The sequence below is a fragment of the Trichosurus vulpecula genome, chromosome 3 (genome assembly GCF_011100635.1).
Source record: "Trichosurus vulpecula isolate mTriVul1 chromosome 3, mTriVul1.pri, whole genome shotgun sequence".
NCBI lineage: Eukaryota > Metazoa > Chordata > Mammalia > Diprotodontia > Phalangeridae > Trichosurus > Trichosurus vulpecula.
The window spans coordinates 213,188,623-213,213,915 of record NC_050575.1 but is presented as its reverse complement, the minus strand read 5'-3'; the positions used below and the strand labels follow the sequence as shown (position 1 = coordinate 213,213,915).

Sequence of the window (25,293 nt, the reverse complement as noted above, 5' to 3'; positions counted from 1 at the left end):
TCATAAACACAAGCTATTATTTGCCTTCAAGCCAGCCTTCCCTACTGATTTATTCATTTCTTTCAATGGCACCATTATTCTCTTAGTCACTCAGGCTTAAAATACTTTCATGACCTCACATCTAAAGTATTAAAACAACCTCTGAATCAATTTCCCTTGTGCCATCTTTTATCTTTATATATCCTGTATTTATGCAAGTGAGTCTTCCTGAAACAACACTTTTAACATCAATGCCACTCCTCTGCTTGAAAGTGCGCTTTGTGATACAACAGAAAGGGTATCAAACGACTTTGCCTCCAACACTTATAAAGCTGTGTAATTTTAGGCAAAGCACTTAATCTCTCAGACCCTCAGTTTCCTGACCTGTCAAATAGGGATAAGTACCTGAACAAAACTGTTGGGAGCCTCAAATAAGAACTGAAAAATCTTTGGGGGGAAAAATCTTTGAAAAATGCTAAAACTACATACTTGTCAGCTATTTTCAAAAAATACACTTTTTACAACAAGCTATTAATAATGTTTTCACACTGCCTAAAGCAGGAGATTTTTATGTCATAGACCTCTCTGAGGGCCCTTTGGCAGTCTGGTGAAAGCTATGGCCACCTTCACAGGATATTTTCAAATGAATAAAATGAATAAAAAGAAAACTAATTACATTAGTAATCAGAAATTGAAAATAAAATTCATAGACCCCAGGCTGAGTTTCTGGTCTTAATGATAATGTCCAAATTCTCCAGCCTGGCAATCCAGGTCTGTGATACCAACCTATTTCCCTCCCTCTCCCTAATCACACTTCACGTTTTCCACTTCCCTGACATTTAAACTTTTACCATTTTCCCAATCTTAGAATACCTTTCTTAACTTCTCTCAGTTCTACTCATCTTCCAATTATCAGTTCAAATTTGACCACCTTTTAAAACATTCCTTTACTTCTTACAGTAAAGAATCACTAGGAATGTTGGCTTATCTCTAAACAAGAAAGTCCCTGGGGATAGTGGTGTGGAACTCTGCTCAACTATAATGGTTTTTCTTTATAAACAGCCTATCAATAAATTGTTATATTACAGTTCTTGATTATTTGAAATCTCTGAAATGTGAGTACTTATCTTGCACTTATATGCAGCCTCGCATTGTTATTTAGTATGTACAGAAAGCCTGTTTTCTCCCAAACCCTTTCTTTGTACCATCTATAGAAGCCATGTAAATAAGCTGTAACTGCTGTCTCAACCAAGGTGGTCAGTTTAGGTTTTCTTTAGTTTACACAGGGATTTTATAATAGCCTACTTTCTGGGTTCCTAGGCATGTTTCTCTCCTAACACAAGCTACATACAGCTGCTATATTCACACCTTTATTCTGCCCAAACATCTAAGGTTATTCTCCCTTTGTCGATCCAATGCAAACCAAACTCCAGTCCCACATTACACTCTCAAGTTTCAATTTCTTGACAAAATTCCATTACATTCTGGCCAGGCCACTCTTGACTTTTTTATCTAACCGTGAAAGGTCAGGTCTGCCTTTTCAATTTTATGTGATTCCTGTTATCACCAAATCTAACCCATCCTACCTTCTCCATGAAGCCTTTTCCTTAACCATGTTCTCCCCTTTCAGAATTTCCGTAGCATTTGCCTATACCATGTATAAGTGTCACGCTGGGACCTTAGTGATTATATAAGCTATGCCTCTTCTATTATACTAGTCAACTGAGGCCCACAGAGGTTAAATAACTTGGTCAAGGTTATAGAGTTAACTAGTGACAAAGCTAGGCCTTGAATCTGAGTTCTCTGACTCCAAATTCAGTGCAATTCCCAATACACTACACCGTACCTCTTGGTAAAATGAATTTTAGATGACTTTGAAGGCAAAGTTGAGTTGAATTGATCCTATAGACAACAGGAAACAGCTAAGTCTTTCAGCAAAATGTCAAAAATCTGGTTGCCATGTATAGGATAGATTAGAGGTGGAGTTCCTAACCTGGGATACATATACTCCCAAAGATTATGAGAAACTTATGAAATAGGTATGGGGAATATTTGACAAACAGCTATAATATCCTACTGAAATATTCGCAAAGTAGTAATGCTAGTGAAAAGACACTGTGTGCCAAATAGAGCTTTATGAAAAATTAATCCTTTTCATTTCTTAAGTGTATGTAGCATAGTAAACTCAAAAATTTCTTTTCATATTAAATAGGATGTAGGATTTACTGAAAACCAAGATTACAGGAACTGACAAAGTCTGGAAATCCCTTGGATTAGAAGGAAGAGACTGATGTGGAGAACCAGCTGAAGAAGCTACTGAACTAATTCAGTTAGGGGGCTAAAGTGGTGGCAACAAGATGGACAATGGAGATATTTTGAAGAAAACTGGATTTGGCGATGATACATATTTGAAGGTAGAATTTAAAATGATAAAATGATTTATCACAACTATGACCCAGCTTTACATCTATAAAATGAAAGTAGTTGAGAGTCAAGGTAGATTAGGTCCTTTCAACCTTGAATCTTATGATCCCATGAATCAAAAAACGTTAGAACTGAAATGTTATGTTTATGATGAAACTTCCAAATACATCTTTGTTGTTTTTAGATGATTACTGAAACCTAACTAGCAGAAGGAAATAATATTTAGTGCTAAACATCTCCCATGAAGTTAAATCAAGTGCCTAGTTACTTATAGTAGCCCGGGTTTGGACATGGTCAACATGGGGAAAACATAATGGAAGACGAAGCAGCGAAGTCATTCTTCTCTTTTAACAATTTTTTTTTTTGCATAAAAAAGCCCACCTACATATTCCTAAAAATGTCATTGCTGTCTTTTGGTAATATTATTTAGGCTATTTATGTAAACTCATAGTTTTGAAGATTATTATTCTGAAGCTTTATATTTTAAGCTTAATGCCTGGGGTGGGGGAATAGTCTGAATTAGTGACACCAGAATTATAGTACTTTTGTTAAAAAAAGAAATTAAGTTTTATTACTTTCAAGTACATAGCAATATGTAACAGTGTAGCCAAGCAGATAAACATTTGTAATGAATACATTATTTGTATGCAAATGATGTTGCTAAAGTGGTTAAGAGGGGTTAAAAAATTTCTTAAGTAGGCTAACATACTCCCCAAATAATTTAGCTTATTCTTCCTCCTACTTTAGTTTATACCCTCTTCTAATTTAGTTTATACTATACAAATTTACATAATTAGCCATCTTTTTTCATAGATGTATAAAGGTAAACTTCAGTCCTATTTGAATTATTACAAATTTCCAATCAAATGAATTTGAATTAAAGAGGTTTGAATGTATTATGTACAGTTCACAAAAGATACAATTTTTCCATCTTCCATGCCATCTAAAACATGCCTTCCTTATATATACCCACATCAAAAACACACTGAATCTGAAATCCTTGAAGAGTCTACTATTTAGTTTCAGCTCTGATTACCATTTGAATAAACTGACATTTAAAATCCAGTTAGACAAAGTGCTATTGTTAAATTTACCCAGTATACCAAACATGAAGCAATGATAGTAGCATTTACATATTTCATGTATGTTTATATGTATCTGTGTAGACAGCTATATAGATATCTATACCTACACGCATGTAGATTTAGATAGTCTACAGTATAGATGGTTTTCTGAAGAGGCACCGAGCCGGCATACAGCAAGTCTATAAAGACAAGTCCTTCAAAGGAAAATGTGTTGTTGTTGTACTTGTTATTGTTGTTGTTTGTTGTTTTAAAATTTCATTGGAAAGAAAAAAGACAAATAACCAGTCAGGTTTCAAATCAATTAGACAACTTTTACTAAATGGAAAAAAAAACTACATTTGAAATATGCCTTTAAAACAAAATGGAATTAGAAAAGAGACATCTATTTTAAAGAACTTTTTCACTGTGTCAAAAATCAAATATCTCTTGCATTATATAACGTGCCAATTCAAATGTAAGTTACTAGAATCCTCAATTTAACATTTTCAAAGACAATATTAAAGAGTTTTACATCTATTGTAGCACATTCAGAATGGCATTATAAATCTGATATCTTTCTCCAAGCTTACAAATTTGACAATGTTCAATAAAAACCTTTATTATTACATTCAGTAAAGAACCACAAATCTGTATCTTGCAATTTTCGTCTTACTAAGAACTTTAAGTGACTTTTTTACACCTTGCCATTTGCTAATGTTAACCCTTAAAAAGGGGAGGGGGAAAAGAACAGTAAAAGAAATACAGCAATAAACTCTTGATCATGTACAGAAATTATTGCTACTATAGTACACTACAAAGCATAAGTCTATACAGTAATATTGTATGAACTTTGATCATGAAAATCCAGGAGGATAAAATCTTTAGTGATATAAGCCTTACAATCGCATACAACATCCACATGGCAATACTAGACAGTTAAGCACCCAATATCCATATAGTTGACAGTGTCCCACCAATCAGCATCCATTTAAATACATCCCTTCTTTAGGAAAAATTTAAAAAGAAAGTATCAGCTTTCTGAGGCTTATCAAAAAAGGATCCTCACATTCTGGGGATCTACAAAAAAAATGTTCTGATGCAGGTGAGGGTGTTACCTGAAAGCTAAGCATGCCAAAAGGTGTTTCGTGCTAATTAAATCTAAAGCCAAGGTACCACATAATCACATTACTAACTAATTGGGTAATACTATTTGAGCCTTATCTTAAAGTTAAATGAAATGCTACTGCACAATATAGCATTAATAAGTTAAAATATTATAGTGCGCAAGTCCAAATCAGTGGCAATTTAAGTAAAAAGCAAAAAGTTTACCGTCAGCTGGTCAGATTGCTCAGTCAAGTTGCTTAAGTTACTAGATCAGACCTAGTTTGCATGTTTTTATTCACTATCACTGTATATTATCCTTTTAAAAAAGTATAATGGGCTGCATATTTACTAAGTTAAACAGGTAAACAGCTCAATAAGCAAGGGAAAATAAGTCAGTGGCTGTTTTTAAAAGCCCCTCCCCATGTTTCACTTCCAAAAAAATCTAGGGAAAATGAAAACCATATGCCATTATTCTAGCTTAAAAAAATCCAAAACAAACCTCCCCCCACCCCCCAAACAAACCCAAAGTAATTAAACAATCAAGCAACACTAAAAACCACGTTACACAAGTGGATCATCATGCTTTCATCTGGTTTAACTATCACATCTAGTTTTAACTGGGATGCTTTTCAACTTTAAAAACCATGATAAGTGCATATGGAACTTTAATGGGTATTTTTGAATCTGGATTTAACTTTGCTGGATATTAGAACAGAGTATACTTATTACAATACAGTGTTGCACATCTTTCTACTAGAAAAAAATGAAGATCCTTTACCCGTCTCTTTAAGTTAAATGTGTGTGACATCATAAAGAGTGTCAAATGGCTGGATGGTTTTACAGTGCACACTTATATATTATGGAGTTTTGTCCTTGACAGATCTAATGGGTTCTCTACACAGATCCTTTCTTCACCTTTTCTTCGGGGGATTAGCTGTTCGAGGTGGAGTGACAGGACGTCCAGAATTCAGTCCGCCATACTGGTACTTGGCTTTCTTTTCAGATGGTTTTAGTATCTGTAGTAAAGAATTTATCAAGAAAGTGTCATAAGAATTACGATAAAATAGTGTGATGACAGAAATGTTAAGTAATATTTTTTGAACTCTATCTAAAGAAAATACCTTCAAAATAGGAAATCAGAAAAGCTCCTTAAAACATGACTGTTAACTTTTATTATCTATAGTTTCATGACTAAGCATACCTTCTTAATCAAAATCACCCTGTCCATAGTTTGCATGTTTTTATTCAGTATCACTATATATTTATATGACTAGCAAAAAAAATTATGTCAAATGCTTGATTCCTGGCCTTCGTACAATATGTTTTAAGTTGTTCTAATAAATCAAGAGATAGTGTGGTATGTACAAATACTAGAAGGCTGAGGATCCAAGTACTCTTTAATTTGGGGGCCATTAATTGTATGATATTGGTTAAGTTAATGGGTTAAATTGGATAAGTTCTCCCCAAAACCACATTTCTTCAACTATAAAATCAAGGGATTAGACTAAGGCTATGATTTGATGATTTTATTCTAAAACCTAAGTGGATTAGATTCTATGATCCTGTAGGGGGAAAAACAGTCAAACCATCAAAAGTTTTAGAGTTATGATAATCTTTATTCTAGTGGAGAAGTAAAATTCCTAATAATAATTTAGGGAGGATCACTCTTTCAAGTTACTATAGACTATCATATAGGTCTAGATATAAAGCAGTCTTCCCCCACACCCAATCCCAGTGAGAACAATAAAAGTAATAATGAAAATAGCAATAAGAAAATGAAAAAGAAAACTTCACATAAACTATTTTATATGGTACTTTTGTGTAACAGTCTTTCAGCATATACCTACATTGTTTTAGGTACATATTCTGTATTTGAATCAGTATTACAAGAAATAGATGTGTGTAGCTCTATTTAAGGTGGAGATTTGAATACATATATAATTGTTGAATTAAAACTGATAGAAGAAGGAAGCAGTCTAAATTTGTGGAATTTATATTGTATAATTTTTTTTAAAAGTTTTTTATTTCACACATATAATTTCTTTTTAACAGTGTTAAATAATATTCTACTTTAATGAGCAAATAAGAATAATTTTTAAGAGACATTTTAAGTCTAGAGCAAAGTTGTCATTTTCTGTATACTTTTATTTTGAATAATGTTCACTGAAAGCTGATTTAGGTTTCCTGTGGTTCACTAAGTTGCTTAACTTCTGAGCAAAGAGAGCTCTTACTCCTTACATTTTCTTAAAGCATTTATTTTGTTTGGATTTTTCATTTGATCCTATCACATTCTATAGTGAAATCATACTCATTTTTATAAATACTGTATCCTTTCCTCCCTCATCTATAAAATTATAGGTTCTTTAATTAAGAATAGGAATAGCAGTGGCCTCTTTAGTCCTCAGAGTACCTTGTAGACAGCAGCTATTTAATAATTTTTACTTAATTAAAGGGAATTATTTCAAAAGTACTCACTATATTTATTAACCTTACATGTATAGTAACTATAAAGTAGGCAACGCCTTACTACCAACAGTTATTGGTAGCTTAGAAGTTAATTTGGGTTATCACAGCATCTAGAATGTTTTACCACACTTCTACCACGGGAAAAAAAAAAAACTAAAAACCATGAACAAAGGGTATTCACGGGACTGATTAAATATTAATACCATACCTGAAATGAACACATCAAAGTTTCATCTACACTCATCATTCCACCAGCATTATCAAATTCGCCACAGTAATTTGGGGCTGAAAATAAGGTTACCAGCTGTCGCTTGGCAAAAAATTCATATCCATCTTCAACCACCTATCAAAATAAAATGTTAATTTATAATTAATTCCTGATTGTCAATATTAATATAGTGAAACAATAACATAACCCAAAAATAGTGGTCAATGGGAAAAAAATTTTTATTCAGAATCCACTGTGTAACTTTTGGGGGTAAAGGGAGAATATTCACAGATCACACCACTCTCTGTACTCATTTTTGGACACTTCAGTGTTAACCTCATGGTCAGATACTTTAGGAGTAGCCTTCCCTAGTACACATACTAGATTTTCTCAACCCTATGACACCTCTAAAATCTAACCCTTTCTTCCTACTTTCCCTGTTTCTTGCGAGGACATAATCCTTCCAGGCACTCAGGTTCTGAACCTCAATTGTTTTCAGTGGTTGACTCAGTGTTACCCTCTATATATCCAATTAGTTGTTAAGTCTTGTCTGTTCTCCCTCTAACGTATTTTGGAATCTCTACCTTTCCTGTAAGATGCGGCTCAAGTGCCACCCTTACAACAAGACTTCTTCTCTTCACTGCTTACTGACCCCTTCCCTGGATCCAAAGTTATTTATGTATTTCGTATTTACTAATTTTTATAAATGTTGTTTTACTCAGTGTAATGTAAGCTCCTTAAGGGCCAGAGATATTTCATTTTTGTCCTTATATCCCCTGTACCTAGCACTATGTCTTGCACATACAATTGATTTTACTGCTGAATGAATGGATTTGAATGGGCACGAAGTCTGTAGACAGCAAGAACAATGAATGCCTTCTCACAACATGCATCATTGTTTAGCCATAGAAATCTCAATTCAAAGAAAGATGCTTATAAATAGGAGGTAATAAAGAAAATAAAAATGTAATTTCTGAAGGCCTTTTTTGTCATATTTCCAATTCTATTTGAATTGCACAACTACATACTGAGATAACACTAGTTTAAAATGGCAAATTATTTTAAAGAGGTACTAGAAAACTGATTTTTAAAATTTCATTGATGACTTTTTCATTTCATTATGACTTTCATAATTTCTAGAAATCCTTTGTTTTCATTTGTGATTGATCCTTAAAAAAGGATTTGGTTCTAAACACAAAGGACATTAAATTCTCAGAACCAAAATCTGTTAATTTTTTAACTTTGCACTAGGAAAGATCACTTTAAAGTATTAAGTCAATCCATTTCTGAAAGTAAAACATCCTTTATAATGCAAATAATTATCATGGTACTTTGTCAGTTTCTGATAAGGGAAGTGAAGTGTAGTCAGCTTCCAGAGCGCATGGAAGGGAGTACTGTCTAAGATGATGTGGCAACATAGTTAGAAGCCAGATTATGAAGAGCTTTCAAAGTCACATAAAGCAGCTTATATTTGATTCTGGAGAAAACAAGGGAACCACCAGAGCTTACTGGTGAAGAGTAGGGAGTAGGTCACATGATCAGAAAAATCACCTTGGCAGCTAAGTGAAGTATAGACTCGGGGCAGGGAAACCAGTTAAAAGGCTATTGTGTATTGGTCTGAACAAGAGAGCCTGAATTAGGGGATAGTTATGATACTGCACAGAAAAAGGATGTATATAGACTGTTGCCATAAGCAGACTGTTCCACAGACCACCTCCTCCCCGCAAGAAGCTTGGTGGCTGCTGCTCCTTCCTCACTCTGCCCACCCCAGCTCTTAAGACCTAGAAGCCTGAGCACCTCTAGTATGTGGGGCCTCATATAGTGCTGGCCCTCCCCTCCCCGCAATTAGCCAAAGCAACTTCAGTGCCTGGAGCAGAGGACCTGGCTATATGTGGGACTATAGCTCAGGAGAGGCTAGAGTTTGAGATGCAGAGCTAGGAATCATCTGCATAGAAATGATTATTGAACTGACTGGAGCTGATGAGATCACCAAGAAGGACAGGATAAAAAGAGGGTCTAAGACAGAGCCTTGGAGGACAAGTCCACCCCACCCCCTTCAATAGGGGCAAGGCAGAAAGATATACAGCAAATAAAATGTGGTACAGTCAACAGAGAGGAGGAGGAAAGAAGTGTCACAAAAACCTAAAGAGCAAAGAGTATATGAGAGAAGTTAATCAACAACTTCTCTCAAATGCTCTTTTAATTTTCTTGTAAAATTTCTCTTTATATCTAGGTCATGTATTCATTCTTACTTTATCTTGGTAAATGGGGTAAGATATTGGTCAAGGCCCAATTTCTCCTATACTGCTTTCCAGTTTTCCCAACAATTTTTTTAACCAAATAATGAATTCTTATCCCCAAATCTTAGGTCTTTACTTGTCAAATACAAGTATTACATTTATTTGCTACTGTAAATTGTTATATTTACTCTATTCCATTGATCTACCTTTTTAATTTCTTAGCCAGTACTAGATAGTTTTGATAATTACTGCCTTGTAATACAGTTTAAGATCTGGCACTGCTAATCCTCCTTCCTTTACATTTTTTTTTTCATTATTTCCTGGCATATTCTTGACTTTCTGTTTTTTCAAATGAATTTTGTTTTTATTTTTTCTAATTCAGTAAAATAATTTTTTTGGTAACTTAATGTCATATCAATTAAGTTGGGTGTCTTTGATTGAGTCTTACTAGGTGCTAACCCCAGGCCCAAACCCCTATCTGCTAGGCGCTTAAGCCTATGTGGGCGTGAAGACCTCAGGGTCCTAAGAGGAGTTGCTAAGACCAGAGCCAATAGTAGGAGCCTGAATTCTGGTCACTCAGATGACATCTGATGACAGCTAAAGAGCGTATAAAAAGAGAGAACAGAGCTATTTGCTTGGGGTTCTCTCTCTTGGCAGCTGATGTGGCGACTCTGGGCACCTGCAGTTAAGAGCCCCCCCAGCTTGTAAACCTGGATGTTCAGACTTTGAACCTTATCAGAAACCCTGGTAACTATGCATTGAGATTTGAATTAGACAAGGTGTGTCTGTTGATGTTTGTAATTTGTATTTGCTCTGAAGTTCCAGGTGCTGGCTTTTGCCCCTGAACTAAGGGAATAATATTCGTATGTTCGATTAAATTGAGATTGTTAACCTCTTAACGTTACTTTCCTTAGTAAAGCAGATTAAAAGAACCTGTGTTGACAGCTTTCTGTGTGCTGGTTGTTGGTGGGTCTTTCACCTCCACAACAGCTGCTAGCTGAATTGTTGCAACACTTAATTGGGATGGCACTGAACATATAAATTAGTTTGGGTAAAATTATAATTTTTATTATATTGGCCCTGCCTACCCACGAACAATTAATATCTCTATTATCTTCTTATTTGACTTATGGATAAGTGAACAACATATGAATTTATGAACAAAAGACAGAGCAATATTAGGTATAAAATAGATAATTTTGATTACATTAAATTAAACAGGTTTTGTACAAATAAAACAAAAATAGCCAAGATCAGAAGGAAAGCAGAAAATTGGGGGGAAAATTTAATAGACAGTTTATCAGATAAAGGTCTCATATCTCAAACAAATGAAGAACTTGACCAAATCTGTAAGAATATGAGTCATTCCCCAATTGATAAATGGTGAAAGGATACGAACAGGCAGTTTTCCAATGAAGAAATCAAAACAATTTATAGTCATATAAAAATGCTCTCAGTCATTATTGATTACAGAAATGCAGATTAAAACAACCTTGAGATACCATTTTACACCTACGAGATTGGCTAAAACCACTACTTGCTCTATTTCCAAAGACGATTAGGGAAAAAGGAAAAGAACCTATATGTTTTAAAATGTTTATAGCAGCTCTCTGTGATGGCAAAGAACTGGAATTTGTAGGGATACCCATCAATTAGGGAATGACTAAACAAGCTGTGGCATGGTTGTGATGGAGTACTACTGTGCTGTAAGAAATGATGAGCGCAATGATTTTAGAAAAATATGGAAAGACTGGCATGAAGTAATGAAGAGAGAAATGAGCAAAACCAAGAGAACGTTATATATGGTAACAGCAATACTGCTTAAAGAATGACTTTGACTGAATAAGCTATCTTGTTTCTTATAAATACACAAATTAACTATAAGGGCATATAAAGAAAGACACTATCTGCATCCAGTGAAAGAACTGATAGATAGATGTATATAAAAACTTTACATACATTACATATTATACACATATATAAACACACACACATATTACATATATACATGCTACATATATTTCTCTATTTCTTTCTTTGTGTCTAATGGTAGCCAATGCGGGGGGGGGGGGGGGAGGAAGGGAAAAAAAAAGAAATTTGCATGATAATTTTGTCGTCTGTTTGAAAAGAACAGCCAGTTGTAAATGGTAGATTTGTAGTTTCATGTACAATCATCTTTTTTTATTGTATTATGTTACGGAAATGCTTGTTTTATTCCATAAATTAAAAATGAAATAAAAATGTCAAATGCCACAAAAAAGTCAAGAAAGATCAGAACTGAGAAAGGGTCACTTGATTTGGCAATTAAAATATCACTGTAACTTTGGAAAGCAGTCTAATGTGAATGATGAAGTTAGATACCAGACTGCAAAGGATTTTAAAGGAAGTGAGAGGAGAGAAAGCAGAGGAAACAAATGTAGATGGCTTTCTTAAGGTGTTGAGTGAAGACATGGGGATGTCTTGAATCAAAACTGAGCAGTCAAGAAACCTATTAAGGAAGACAGAAGACAACTACTATGTGACAAAAATAACTCAACATATGCAGCTAGTAAACAGTATAATGTAAACAGATCTTTTTAAAGTTTATTATTCTGCTTAACAAAAGTAGAGACAGCAGGTAAGATAAACAAAAGAATATAGTGGCAAAGTAGGCGGGAGAAGGATCACACTAGGCAAAAAATATTTCCCCCAACATACAGAATAGTGGTGATTGATATGAATATATTATCAATTTATTAATCATTCTTGGCAATGATAGTAGTTATACATTAAATACATTCATAGTTTAGATGTCAACATTTAACAAAAGTGTTCTGACAAAATAAGACACACCTATACTTTAAAAATAAAACATTTCTCTCAAAATAGATGCTATCTTGTTTAACTCGATGTGCAAGATGCTCAGTCCAAATACATATATCATAAATTACTGCAAATATCTAAAAACTAGGTCAGAAAAGACTATTCAAAATGCTTCCAATTTCATAATTTGGTCCCTGGTAGCTACATTTCAGAGTTAACCTGGTTCCTGATATTCAAATACTTGGAAGAAATTACTCTTCTTAAAAACTGAAGGCAAACTGGTAAAATTTGCATTAAAAAAGCTGATGTTAGGAGACAGGACAAATAACACTTTATAATGGTCAACAAGAATTATTAAGCACCTACTACGTTCCAGACACTGTACTAGATGCTGGGGATACAAATTCAAAAGCAAAATTAATCTCAGCCATAAAAAAGTTTATTTACTATCAGGGTAAACAACATGTATACATCTAATATAAAAAATGAACAGGAGATCATGGGTTGGAAGAACAGGAAGGTACTTGCAGGTTGCTGTTTGTACTTTATTCTCAAAGAGGACCATGACATCAGGGAGATGATGCCATGACAGGCAAGTGAATTGGATTTAAGTGAGAAAGGGCTGTGCAGAGTTATCAGCCTCACACTGACCTCTGGAGTCATCTGGATCCTCTGGCCAGACATAGATCACAACGGGAGATGGCCCAGGATGCAGTGGAGAACCTTGGCCTTTTTAAGCAACAGGTCTCAGTTTGACAGAGGCAACACTTACTCAGTGATTAAGGTTTAATAAGAAATGAGGCAAAGAACGTCCTCTTAAAAAAAAAAAAAGATTTGGGAGGGGAAGACCCTCAGGGTTTCTGGCCAAAATAGAAACAACTGCTATTTACATTCATTCTGAGCCAATCAGGGCCTGAACAATGACCAAGTAGGGCTAGGCCTGGGACCTATTATGGGCCAATCCAAGAGAGCTAGAGTGATTTAGAGAGCCAGAGTGAATTGGTTTTAAGGCTGGTCTATAAGAGAAAAGGGAGGGGGGGGGGCGGGGACAACAATCTGAGATAAAAAATTTACATTCCCTTTGAGATGTGATACTGTATGTGGACAGATAGAAAGGAAGAAAGGGAAGGAAAGAAGACTTGTTGCCCAACTAGCCAGTTCTACTTTGGGTCCCAGTGGGTAGCTCCTTTCCTACTCACAGAGGTTGCTGTTTGTCCTTCATTCACAAAGAGAACCATGACATCAGGGAGGTGATACCAGGATATACAAATGAATTGAGGGTATACCATCAGAAAGGGATTTCAAGAAAGGCTTTATGCAAAAGATTTTGCTTAAGCCAAGCCTTGAAAATAACAAGGGAATTCTATAAAGTAAAGGCAAGAAGGGAGTGCATTCCTGGCACAAGAGCCAGTCATGCAAAGATTTTTACTCTTAAAATAGTTTTTGCAAAGATATATGTGTAATAAGCCATGTCAGTTGAAGTTTTACTTGAGTATTCTCATGTAATTATTAGAAAACCTTTTTTTGAATCAATAACATGAGGAAGTTAGATTTTTTTAAAAAGAAAATAAATGACCAAGGCACAGCGTGGCTAAATATTTTCTACAAGTTTTCAGAAAATTACATAAGAAAACAAAAGAAACAGACAAATTAGAAATGTTTCTAATCCTTGCTAAGGTCTGAGTTTAGGTTGAGAAATTAGGGCTGTAAAACCATTAGAATGTCAATTCCTTGAAGACAAGGATCTTCACTTCTGTTTTTGTACACAAAGTCTTGCACCACAGTAAGCACTTAATAATTCAGTGGCAGATGTTAATTATGTAAAACAGGGGTCAGGTTTGCTCAAGGCCAGCTGCCTGTTTTTGTAAGGCAGAGCTAAGAATGATTTTTACCTTTTTAAATACAACAAAACATTATTTTAGAATGTAAAACTCATTCTTTACTTGTGGAGGTAGCATGTGAAACATGGTAAAATTATATCCCTTTACAAATTTTTAAAGAAAAACTTCTATTCCAGTAGAATATAAACTCCTTAAGGGCAGGGAATGTTTCATTTTTCTATTCCTATTCCTAGCACTTAGCTTAGTGTCTCACATACAGTTGCTTAATAAAATACGTGTTAAATTAAGGATCTACAAGGAATAAAGATCTCTCTCCTTATAAGTCCACTAGATGTGGTAAAACATTAAAAAATATTTATCAAAACAAGCTTTAGATTTCATACCTGATGAGCTCGACAAATCAAGTCCAAGTCATGACGATTCAGGAATTTACTGACCACATCGGCCCCAAATGTGAAAGAAACACCACGATCATTTTCTCCCCAACCCTGTACATCCTTATCTGGGTCAGACCACAGCAAATCACAAAGTAAACCTTAAAAAAGATAGAAATGAAAAAGTTACTAGAAATACAATATAGAAGTATTCTCTTCCTTGCTTACCTTTTGTTCTCTCAACCCTTAGACCACCAGACACTGGCATTCAAGGCCATCTTGTTACCTGGATCCAACCTAACTGCTGTCCTGCCTGGTTTCTAACACCTCCCCTTGAACAAACCAGAACACTCTGTCCCAGTTCTACTCTTAAACTTCTCTCACCTATCTAATTTTAATCATGTCAATCTTCCATGCTATTTAGATCAACACTCCAACCTTAACTCCATCTATTGAAGTAAGCATATGTGTAACTTAACCATTTTCTACTATCATACAATTGTATTGTATTCTCCCCGATCTCACTGGACTGTAGCTCCCTGAGGGTAGAGTATTAGGTCAACTTTCATTTTTATACTATGCCTAGCATATGATAGGAACTTATTATTTTTAACTTTATAAAGCTGAATACTTAACTATCCTTAACTTACAAAGTTGAGTACTCAACTTAGATTCTTTCATCTACTTCTTTCCCTCCAAGTCATTAAAACCACCATACTCTACTAGCAAAGAGTATGACAGTAACAGAAAGGTGGAATTTTATATTCTCTAGGCCTTGTAGGAAATTATGTAAAAATGTGATGTGTTTTTAAGAATGTATGCAAAAGTGTGCCTGTTTAATTCTCATATTTTCATCAAAGATGTCCTTGATAAGTGTGTAGATTAGTTTCATGAAGATTTTGTAGAGACAGGAAAATAGGCTGATATTTAGTTGCTATTTTCTCAGTCTTTTTCAGTAATAATGGTATCCTCTTTTGTTTCAAATATCTTAAAAACTGATTCCTTCAATGACCTGAAAATTGTATCATCTTCAGCATAAAACTCTTCTGTGTATAACTTGTATTATCACTCAGGGGATATAGGGACTCCACGGTCACTGATGGAAGAGTAATATGTTATACTAATCCTAAGAATCCTTTTCAGTTTGTATCTGTTTGTTGTCCTTCAATTTCACACTTTCCATAATTGTTTTTTTGTGAAGGATATGGGAAGAAAAAAGCATAAGCAAAGAAGATGGCTCAAGAGAAAAAAAAAGTATGCTTTAGAAAGACAATTGTGGTAAAGGAGAAAGGAAATTTGTTTGAATTATATGGGATAAAATTCTTTCTCTTCTCCTCTACTATTGGTTTCTGAGGCTTTTAAATTTTTATTTAGTTTTCATAAGTTAAACTCAAGGTTAAAAAACCTATCTTTCTTTCTTGTATATCTTAACTTGTACAGTCAACATGCATTTGTTAAATGCTTACTATGTGCTAGTCAGGAAGTGACTGGAGTCAGGAAGACTCATCTTCCTGAGTTCAAATTTGGCCTTAGACACTTACTAGCTGTGTCACCCTGGGCAAGTCACGTAATCCTGTTTGCCTTGGTTTCCTCATCTGTAAAATGAGTTGGAGAAGGAAATGGCAAACCACTCCAGTATCCTTGACAAGAAAATCCCAAATGTGATCATGAAGAGTCAGACATGACTGAACTACATGACTCAACAACTACTATGTGCCAGACAATGTACTATGCACTGGAGTTACAAAGAAAGATACACATACAGTGGAAAAATTAGAAGGATTAAATTAAACAGCCCCTCTCTGTGTTATTTTGTGTGGGAAAATTTGTAGGAAGAGGGAGGACACTCAACCTTTGTGGTTATCTTTAATTTCTAATTTGAATGTGAAGATCCAAATACAAATTAAAAGCAATACTACCTTAGATGTGAATGTTTACTGTACCTGGTGGTATGACATATAACCATATACATAAAAGTGAAAAATAATTATAATGAAGCCTACTAGAGTACAATGAGAGGCAATATGGCACAGTAAAGAGTTGACCTTGGAGCAAGAATATCTTAGATCAAATCCTGCATCTGACACATTCTAGCTGTGACCATGGGACAAGTTGTTAAACTCTGTTCCCTAGGCACTAAAACTGAGTTTAAGACTTACACTAGTGGAGGAATTTTCCACACCAAGAGTTTTCTGCAACAATGAAATAAAATTTATATATATGTGTATGTAAATCAGAGGCAGCCCACATAATGTTCCAATAAAAAGGTAATCTATTTGATAGGTGGAATGCTTCGATATTTTAAGTTAAAACAGAAATTGCAAATATTCTAAAGTAGTATTTATTCTACATGAGAGAGTATCTATTCATAAATCCTTTAACACCAAATCACAAAAGACTATGGAAAGTTTTGTCAAAGTTCAACCCTACTCTTGGCTTCCTTCAAAACTCCCAACAAATTCTACCTTCTGAAAGAAGTCTTTCCTGGCCCTGCCCCTGCTGCTAAGGCTTTTCTTTTCAGATTACTGTCGACTACTCTATGTACTTCCATACACCTCATCGTTTAATGTTCTGTGCCATTCTTTCTATCCCCAGCATTTAGAACGATGCCTGTCATATAATAAGTGCTTATATTATTGACTATTCTTACTTATGTCCTACCAAATTCCTTACTGTAAATGCTTCAAATTTTTTCTTTTAAGTCTGAATCAGTACTTCTATACTCTATATTAGCAGGTCTTTTACTTCACTGAGATTGAAATCATCCAAGAGGATTTCCTCAATTACCAACCTCTTCCTCTACTCATTTTTTTTTCTTTGCTTTATCTCCTACTCTTAGCAACTTTTGGTCAAAGATTAAAAATCAAGTCCTACAGCCTGTAACGTATGGAAAAGGAACAAGGACAAACTGTTTCCGAATTGATTCCTCTAATGGAGAGCCAGTGAAAGGAAATCTCCTCTGAAAACAAAGATTTTAAGACTCAATTACTCTCAGTGCCTCAACTTTCCATGAAAGTTCAGGGAGCCAGCTTCTATAAGGCTTGAGAAAAGTAACCTCAATGCTTAATAAATATAAACCTCCAAAGTTTAAATGAATTTTTGAACAAAAGATATGAAAACTACAAATCAAATCTGGATTTGGGGACAGTCTCATTGATGCTAGAAAGAAAATGCTATCTAAAAAGCCAGGTGAAATTTAAGGATGAGAGCTATCATAAATTATTCTCAGAGACACTCTCACTGATGTAGACAACTCCTTCAGGGACTACCTTGTGAGGCCAGACTGGAAGATGAAACTAAAAGCTCTACTAAATAAACTAACCTGTCCAGATTAGGAAACAATTCCAGGCAGAAAATGAAATCAGCTAGAAAAGTGGTTGGTATTAGATGGCAAAACAAAGAGAGTGTTATGGATAACTGGGAAGAAATAGAATGATAATGGCAATCTGAAATACTTTCAAAAAGAAAATTCTGATTTCCATTAATAGTCAAACCAAAACATGATCAGTTCTATACCTGTACTCTTAGTTGTGTTCAGATTCTTATGTTTGCTCTGCTATTCTTTTATTAGTTGTCACAAAAGATAATTTTCGTGTCTGCAATTAAGAACAATGAACCTCTTTTGCACCTATTTTTCACATTTGCATTTTTTTAATTAGAAAAACTTTTACATTGTTAAGATAATCAAAAATACTCTAATTTTACACTGAATGTACATACTGGTTTAGACTCTGACTACCTAACCTAGGAAATTGCAGGTATCCTGAAGCTAGAGATACACATTTTACAAGATTTTCCTTGAAGAATCCAGTGCTGACTTTAAATTGGGCATAAGACTCTTCTTCATGCCATCATTATCATTCCTTAGTAATCTTTGTTCCTGCAGTAGATATTACCTCCCAAGGCATATTAAGTGAAACATAAGACTACAATAGTTGGTCAGAAATTTGCAATCTGGGGGCCAAATCTTACAAAGGTTAGACTATAATTGGTTTATTTAGTAGGAAGTTTTAAAAAATTTTTTCTTTTAAATTTAATATAATAAGTTTTCAGCACTGATTTTCACAAGAGTTTGAATTACGAATTTTCTCCCCATTTCTACCCTCCACCCCCACTCCAAGATGGCATATATTCTGGTTGCCCCATTCCCCAGTCAGCCCTCCCTTCTGTCACCCCACTCCCCTCCCAACCCCCTTTCCCTTACTTTCTTGTAGGGCAAGATAAATTTCTATGCCCCATTGCCTGTATATCTTATTTCCTAGTTGCATGCAAAAACTTTTTTTTTAACATCTGTTTTTAAAACTCTGAGTTCCAAATTCTCTCCCCTCTTCCCTCCCCACCCACCCTCCCTAAAAAGGCAAGCAATTCAACATATGCCACATGCATATCATTATGTAAACCCTTCCACAATACTCATGTTGTGAAAGACTAACTATATTTTGCTCCTTCCTAACCTATCCCCCTTTATTCAATTTTCTCCCTTGACCCTGTCCCTTTCCAAAAGTGTGTTTTTGATTACCTCCACCCCCATCTGCCCTCCCTTCTATTGTCCCCCCTTTTTTATATTCTTCCTCCTCCTTTCCTGTGGGGTAAGAAACCCAATTGACTGTGTATGTTACTCCCTCCTCAGGTCAAATCCGATGAGAGCAAGATTCACTCATTCCCCCTCACCTGCCCCCTCTTCCCTTCCTACAGAGCTGCTTTTTCTTGCCACTTTTATGCGAGATAATTTACCCCATTCTATCTCTTTCTCCCTCTCTCAATATATTCCTCTCTCATCCCTTAGATTTTTTTAGATATCATCCCTTCATATTCAACTCACCCTGTGCCCTGTCTATAAATACACGCACACACACACACATACACATATATACATACATACACTTATATGTATACTCCCTTCAGCTACCCTAATACTGAGGTCTCATGAAGCATACACAACATCTTTCCATTTAGGAATGTAAACAAAACAGTTCAACTTTTCTCTTTCTTGTTTACCTTCTCATACTTCTCTTCATTCTTCTGTTTTAAAGTCAAATTTTCTATTCAGCTCTGGTCTTTTTGCTGAGAAAGCTTGAAAGTCCTCTATTTTATTGAAGATCCATATTTTGCCTTGGAGCATGATACTCAGTTTCGCTGGGTAGGTGATTCTTGGTTTTAATCCTAGCTCCATTGACCTCCGGAATATCATATTCCAAGTCCTTCAATCCGTTAATGCAGAAGCTGCTAGATCTTGTGCTATTCTGATTGTGTTTCCACAATACTCAAATTGTTTCTTTCCAGCTGCTTGCAGTATTTTCTCCTTGATCTGGGAGCTCTGGAATTTGGCAACACTATTTCTAGGAATTTTCTTTTGGGGATCTTTTTGAGGAGGTGATCTGTGGATTCTTTCAATTTCTATTTTACCCTCTGGCTCTAGAATATCAGGGCAGTTCTCCTTGATAATTTCTTGAAAGATGATAACTAGGCTCTTTTTCTGATCATGGCTTTCAGGTAGTCCAATAATTTTCAAATGATCTCTCCTGGATCTATTTTCCAGGTGAGTGGTTTTTCCAATGAGATATTTCACATTGTCTTCCATTTTTTCATTCCTTTGGTTCTATTTTATAATACCTTGATTTCTAATAAAGTCACTAGCTTCTACTTGCTCCAATCTAATTTCTAAGGTGGTATTTTCTTCAGTGGTCTTTTGGACCTCCTTTTCCATTTGGCTAATTCTGCCTTTCAAGGCATTCTTCTCCTCATTGGCTTTTTGGAGCTCTTTTGCCATTTGAGTTAGTCTATTTTTTTAAGGTGTTATTTTCTTCAGTATTTTTTTTTTGGGTCTCCTTTAGCAAGTCATTGACTTGTTTTTCATGGTTTTCTCACATCACTCTCATTTCTCTTCCCAATTTTTCCTCTACTTCTCTAACTTGCTTTTCCAAATCCTTTTTGAGCTCTTCCATGGCCTGAGACCAGTTCATGTTTTTCTTGGAGGCTTTTGATGTAGGCTCTTTGACTTTATTTTGGTCTGAAAGATTCCAAAGTCTGAGTCTGAATCTGAGTCCATTTTCGCTGCCTGGCCATGTTCCCAGCCAACTACTTCACCCTTGAGTTTGTATGACTGCTTGTGGAGTATAGAATACTTTGTCCCAAGCTTGAGGGGATGTGCTTTTGTTTTCAGAGCTTTTTCTACACAGCAAGCTCTGCCACACCAGTGTTCCTCCTCCCCCAGGAACCGCCAACCTGGACTGGGACTCACATCTGAGCAGGCTCTGCACTCCTGCTCTGATCTGCCACTTAATTCCTCCCACCAGGTGGGCCTGGGGCTGGAAGCAACTGCAGCTGTAGTTCTGTAGCTGCACCACGCCCCCCCCCCCCCCAACCCCTGCCAGGCAGTGGCCAAACCGCAAACTCCTTTCAGAAACTCTTATCCCTGCAGTTTTTTTTCCCACTAACTTTCTCTGTTGTTTTTGGTGTTTGTGGGTTGAGATGTCTGGTAAGTGCCACAGCTCACTGATTCAGGACCCTAGGGCCTGTTCTGCCCAGCTCCCAGTCTGGTTGGTCCGGGCACAGCCCATGCTGGGCTCTGCTACGCTCTGCTCCCAACTCCACGCGGTAGACCTTACCCAGCAACCATCCAGGCTGTCCTGGGCTGGAGCCCTGCTTCCCTCTGCTATTTTGTGGGTTCTGCAGTTCTAAAAGTTGTTCAGAGCCATTTTTATAGGTGTTTAGATGGTCCTGGGGGAGATCTTTAGGCATGTCCCTGCTTTCCAGTCACCATTTTGGCTCCAGATGTTTTTAAAATTTGTCATAAAATGTACCAATATTAAATACCAGACAAAATTTATAATTAAAGGCACAATGGTAATGTTTCAAAGTCTATATTTCTGCAACCTCTAAAGAGAAATTAGGATCTAGTTTGCCTAGGATATGATTAATGCCTAGTAAGGATCATTATTTGAGGTCATGCCTTACTTTACTTCCTACCTCTATACTGCCTTACTTGCTCTACTCTTCAAACTTTTCAATTCTGGACTCATAATCAAATCAATACTTCCATTGTGTCTTGAAAGGGCATGTTCATCTACTCCCCAAACTCCCACTCACACTATCCTGATAACTTCCTAAACCAAAACATCCCTTCCTGGCTACCACTCTGTTTTATATTTACAATGGTCTTCCCCTGTTAGAAAGTATATTCCTTGAGGTCAGGAATTATTCTTCCTTTTTTAATTTTTATCTCCACATTTAATACAGTACTTGGTACATAGTAAATGCTTATTCATTCATTCACATGGATGAATTTTTAGTTCCTTTTGACTTTTAGACATTGATCTTACATAAAATTACTTAGAATTAAAGTCATTATATTCTTACGCTACCAGGATAATTGAGCAACGATGGGATATAAAGACACCACTGGGATTCAAGAGAGTTGCTTTTTAAAAACAGGTTGCTAAGTTTCTCTGATAAGGCCTCATTTCTGTAATATAAAGAACAGTGTCAAATTTATAAAAATAAGATCTACTCCCCAATTGATAAGTGATCAAAAGATATAATCAGTTTTCAGGTGAAGTAATCAAAGCTATTTATAGATATTAGAAAAAATATTCTAATTCATTATTGATTGGAGAAATGCAGGTTAAAACAATTCTGAGGTACTACCTCATACCTATTAGACAGTAGGACAGAAAAGGTAAATGACATATGTTGTGGAGGGGATGTGGGGAAAAATGAGACATTAATACACTGTTGTCAGAGTTGGGAAGAGGTTAAACCACCCTGTAGAGCCATTTTGAAACTATGCCGACAGAGCTATAAAATCATGCATACCCTTTGACTTAGCAATACCACTACTAGGTCTGTATCTCAAAAGAGATTAAAAACAAAAAGGAAAAGGACCTATAAGTACAAAAACATTTATAACAGCTCTTTTCTGGGGTTAAAAAATTAGAAATTGAGGGGATGCACATCTACTGGGGAATGGCTGAATAAGTTGTTATGTAATTATGATGGAATACTATTGTGATATAAGAAACAATAAACAGGATGCTCTCAGAAAATCCTAGAAAGACTTACACAGGTTGATGCAAAATGAAATGTACTGGGTAAAAAGTAAGAGCAATATTGTAAGATGATCAGCTGTGAATGACTTAGCTATTCTTAGCAATACAATGATCCATGACAACTCTGAAGGACTTAGGATGAAAAATGCTATCCATCCCCAGAGAAAGAAGTGATGGGATATGAATACAGATTGAAGCAAGTTTTGTTTTCTTTTTCACTGTCTTTATTTTCTTGAGTTTTTTTGTCTATGTTTTCGTTCACAACAAGACCATTATGAATATGTTTTGCACGACTACATATATATAACCTCGATGGAATTGCTTGCCTTCTCAATTGGGGGGGAAGGGAAGATGGAGGGAGGAAGGGAGAGAATTTGGAACTTAAAAGTTTCAAAACCAAACGTTAAAAATTGTTTTTATATTTAACTGGGGAAAAATTAAATACTAAATAAAACAAACAAACCAAAAAACAGGTTGCTACTCTTATCCCTTCCACACAGGGGCATAGTGTCCCTGTGATCTAGAAAATCCACATAAAATTTTTTGGCCCTTCCTTTGTACCAGAGAAGTCTGAACCTTTTCTTTTATGAGTTGTTTACAGAGTACTTCATTGTAAAATTTGGGCATATTTATGGTATTAAGTGATAAAATATGTTGATATTACATATCATACATATATTTTATGCATTTTGGAGTTTCTGAAATTTTTCTGTGTCATCTGCTGGTCTTCCCATGTCATCTGTAGCCTCCACAAAACTCCCCCAAAATTCCCATTTAATTTCTTATGCCAACCCAAGATGATCGAAACTGTGTTGGGGAAAGTTGCAATGTGAAGGGCATAAACTGCATTTTCTCACCACGTGTTATTCTCAATTCCCTTACAATCTGACTTCTGCCACCAACAAAAAACTGAAATTGTTTTCCAAAAGATTTCCAATGATCTCTTAACTGTTAAATCCAATAACCTGTTTAGTCATCCTCTTCACTGACACAATTTATAGCATCTGACACTTTGATTAACCCTATCTTTATGGATATTCTTTTCTCTTATGGCTTCAGATTCACCACTTTTCCTGTTTTTCTGATTTTTCTCCTTTGTCTCCCTTTACCAATTCCTTTTTAATCTTTTAGGAAGGTAATTCTCAAGATTTTGCCCTTAAATATTTAACTTCTCTACACTCTCCTCTCTGGCAATCTCATTTACTCTTATGGCTTCATCTCTGCAAGTGACTATCAAATCTTTTATCACTAGCTTTGACCTCTCTTTTGAATTCCAAAACAGTATCTCTGGCTACCCACATGACATTGCCCCTTGGGATGTTCCACCCATCTAAAACACAAACCAGTTTATGATCATAGCCACTTCTTCCTATTAACTATACTATTTCCATCCGTTGCAGTACCATTGTCCCCATGTTTATGTACCACCTGACTTGCTCCTTTTCCTTCCACTGGATTCACTAAACATGACTGTTTTACTGATGGCTAAAGTTTATTTTATGTGCCTTGGACCGCATACATACATACACACACACAATCAATCAAATGGTCAAAATGATATAACCTTGTTAGATTGTTAGGCTCCTTTCACAAAGGCTCAGTTTAATGTACTTGTTTAGCATGCTATTTTTCTAAGGGGTAGTTACCATTTGAATTTTTATCACTGTTACTGTGCTATGGTAATCTTAATTCACCTTCTTCCTCATTATATTTACATCTTATGTTTATGCTTGTAAATATCTAGCACACTTCTTAGCACAAGGCAAGTGTTTAATAAATCTTTGATGATAGATTTAGGGCTGAAGAGGACTTTAGAGATCCATTAAGTCTAAGTTTCTTTCTTTACATATGAGGAAATAGAGATCCAGAGAGGCTGAGCTACTTGCTCACTGAATTTCTTTTCTCTCATATGTCAACGTTAAGTCCAGTACTGTCTGCATAATTTAGTAATTTGTTGACATCTGCTACTCCATTTCCTTTGCTGGTAGGCAATTTGTAGGCCAGCAAAGAGGCTCTGCAAAATGGAAGTATGAGGCAAAGTCAGTGTTTTGCACTGTTATGAAAGATAATGCTATTCCAAGGAAGAGTTGAATAAGAGTAGTTTATTTGGAAAACTTTCCTTGTCCCCAAGTTAGGCCTTACTAATATGACTTTATACTAATTCCTTGATTATATATGTACATACTCACATAACGCCCAAATGTACATTACGAAGCCAATGCAGAGGTTTTAGATGAATGAATTTCTGCTTCCCTTCATTACTATTGTAATGGGAAGTAAACTAACTGTCCTAGATGAAGTACGTCAAGACCATTTGCAGAAGTCAACCACCACACTTTGCCATCCAGGTAAATTTTGCTTACTTTGTTTGGACTTGCTACAGTTCCTCAAAAGTTATTCTGTTACCTCACTTAACATTATTTAATTAAATAAAGCTGGCTAACTCTTGGGAAGGGCCTTATCAAGTTAGCAGACTAGAGGTAGAAGATTATAAAGGAACTAATGGAAAAATCTAAAGAAAGTGACTAACATTACATTAGATATACACATACATACATACACACATTAAAAAAAATTGTTCTGAAAAAGACTGAAGAGAAGTTAGTTTTGCATGAAATGACCAACACTTAGAAAAGAAATTAAATGTGAAGGTACCATTCAAAAGTATATACTAATAGAGGAAGAAGCATGAGAAAAACTTAGAGACTGAATAAGAGATGGGCAGAATCACATGATAGTAGAT

General features: G+C 35.5%; 1 protein-coding gene across 1 annotated transcript in view; it reads right to left on the bottom strand.

Moving 5' to 3' along the window:
- Positions 1 to 3,773: 3,773 nt before the first annotated feature.
- The window catches only part of PPP1CB (protein phosphatase 1 catalytic subunit beta), a 74,201-nt gene continuing 52,681 nt past the window's right edge, over positions 3,774 to 25,293 (bottom strand). The window contains exons 6-8 of the mRNA XM_036749545.1: positions 14,512 to 14,663; positions 7,246 to 7,380; positions 3,774 to 5,587 (exon numbers count right to left, since the gene is read on the bottom strand). Of these exons, the coding sequence (XP_036605440.1) occupies positions 5,483 to 5,587; positions 7,246 to 7,380; positions 14,512 to 14,663 (392 nt within the window). The 3' untranslated portion in view covers positions 3,774 to 5,482. The remainder of the gene's footprint in view (positions 5,588 to 7,245; positions 7,381 to 14,511; positions 14,664 to 25,293) is intronic.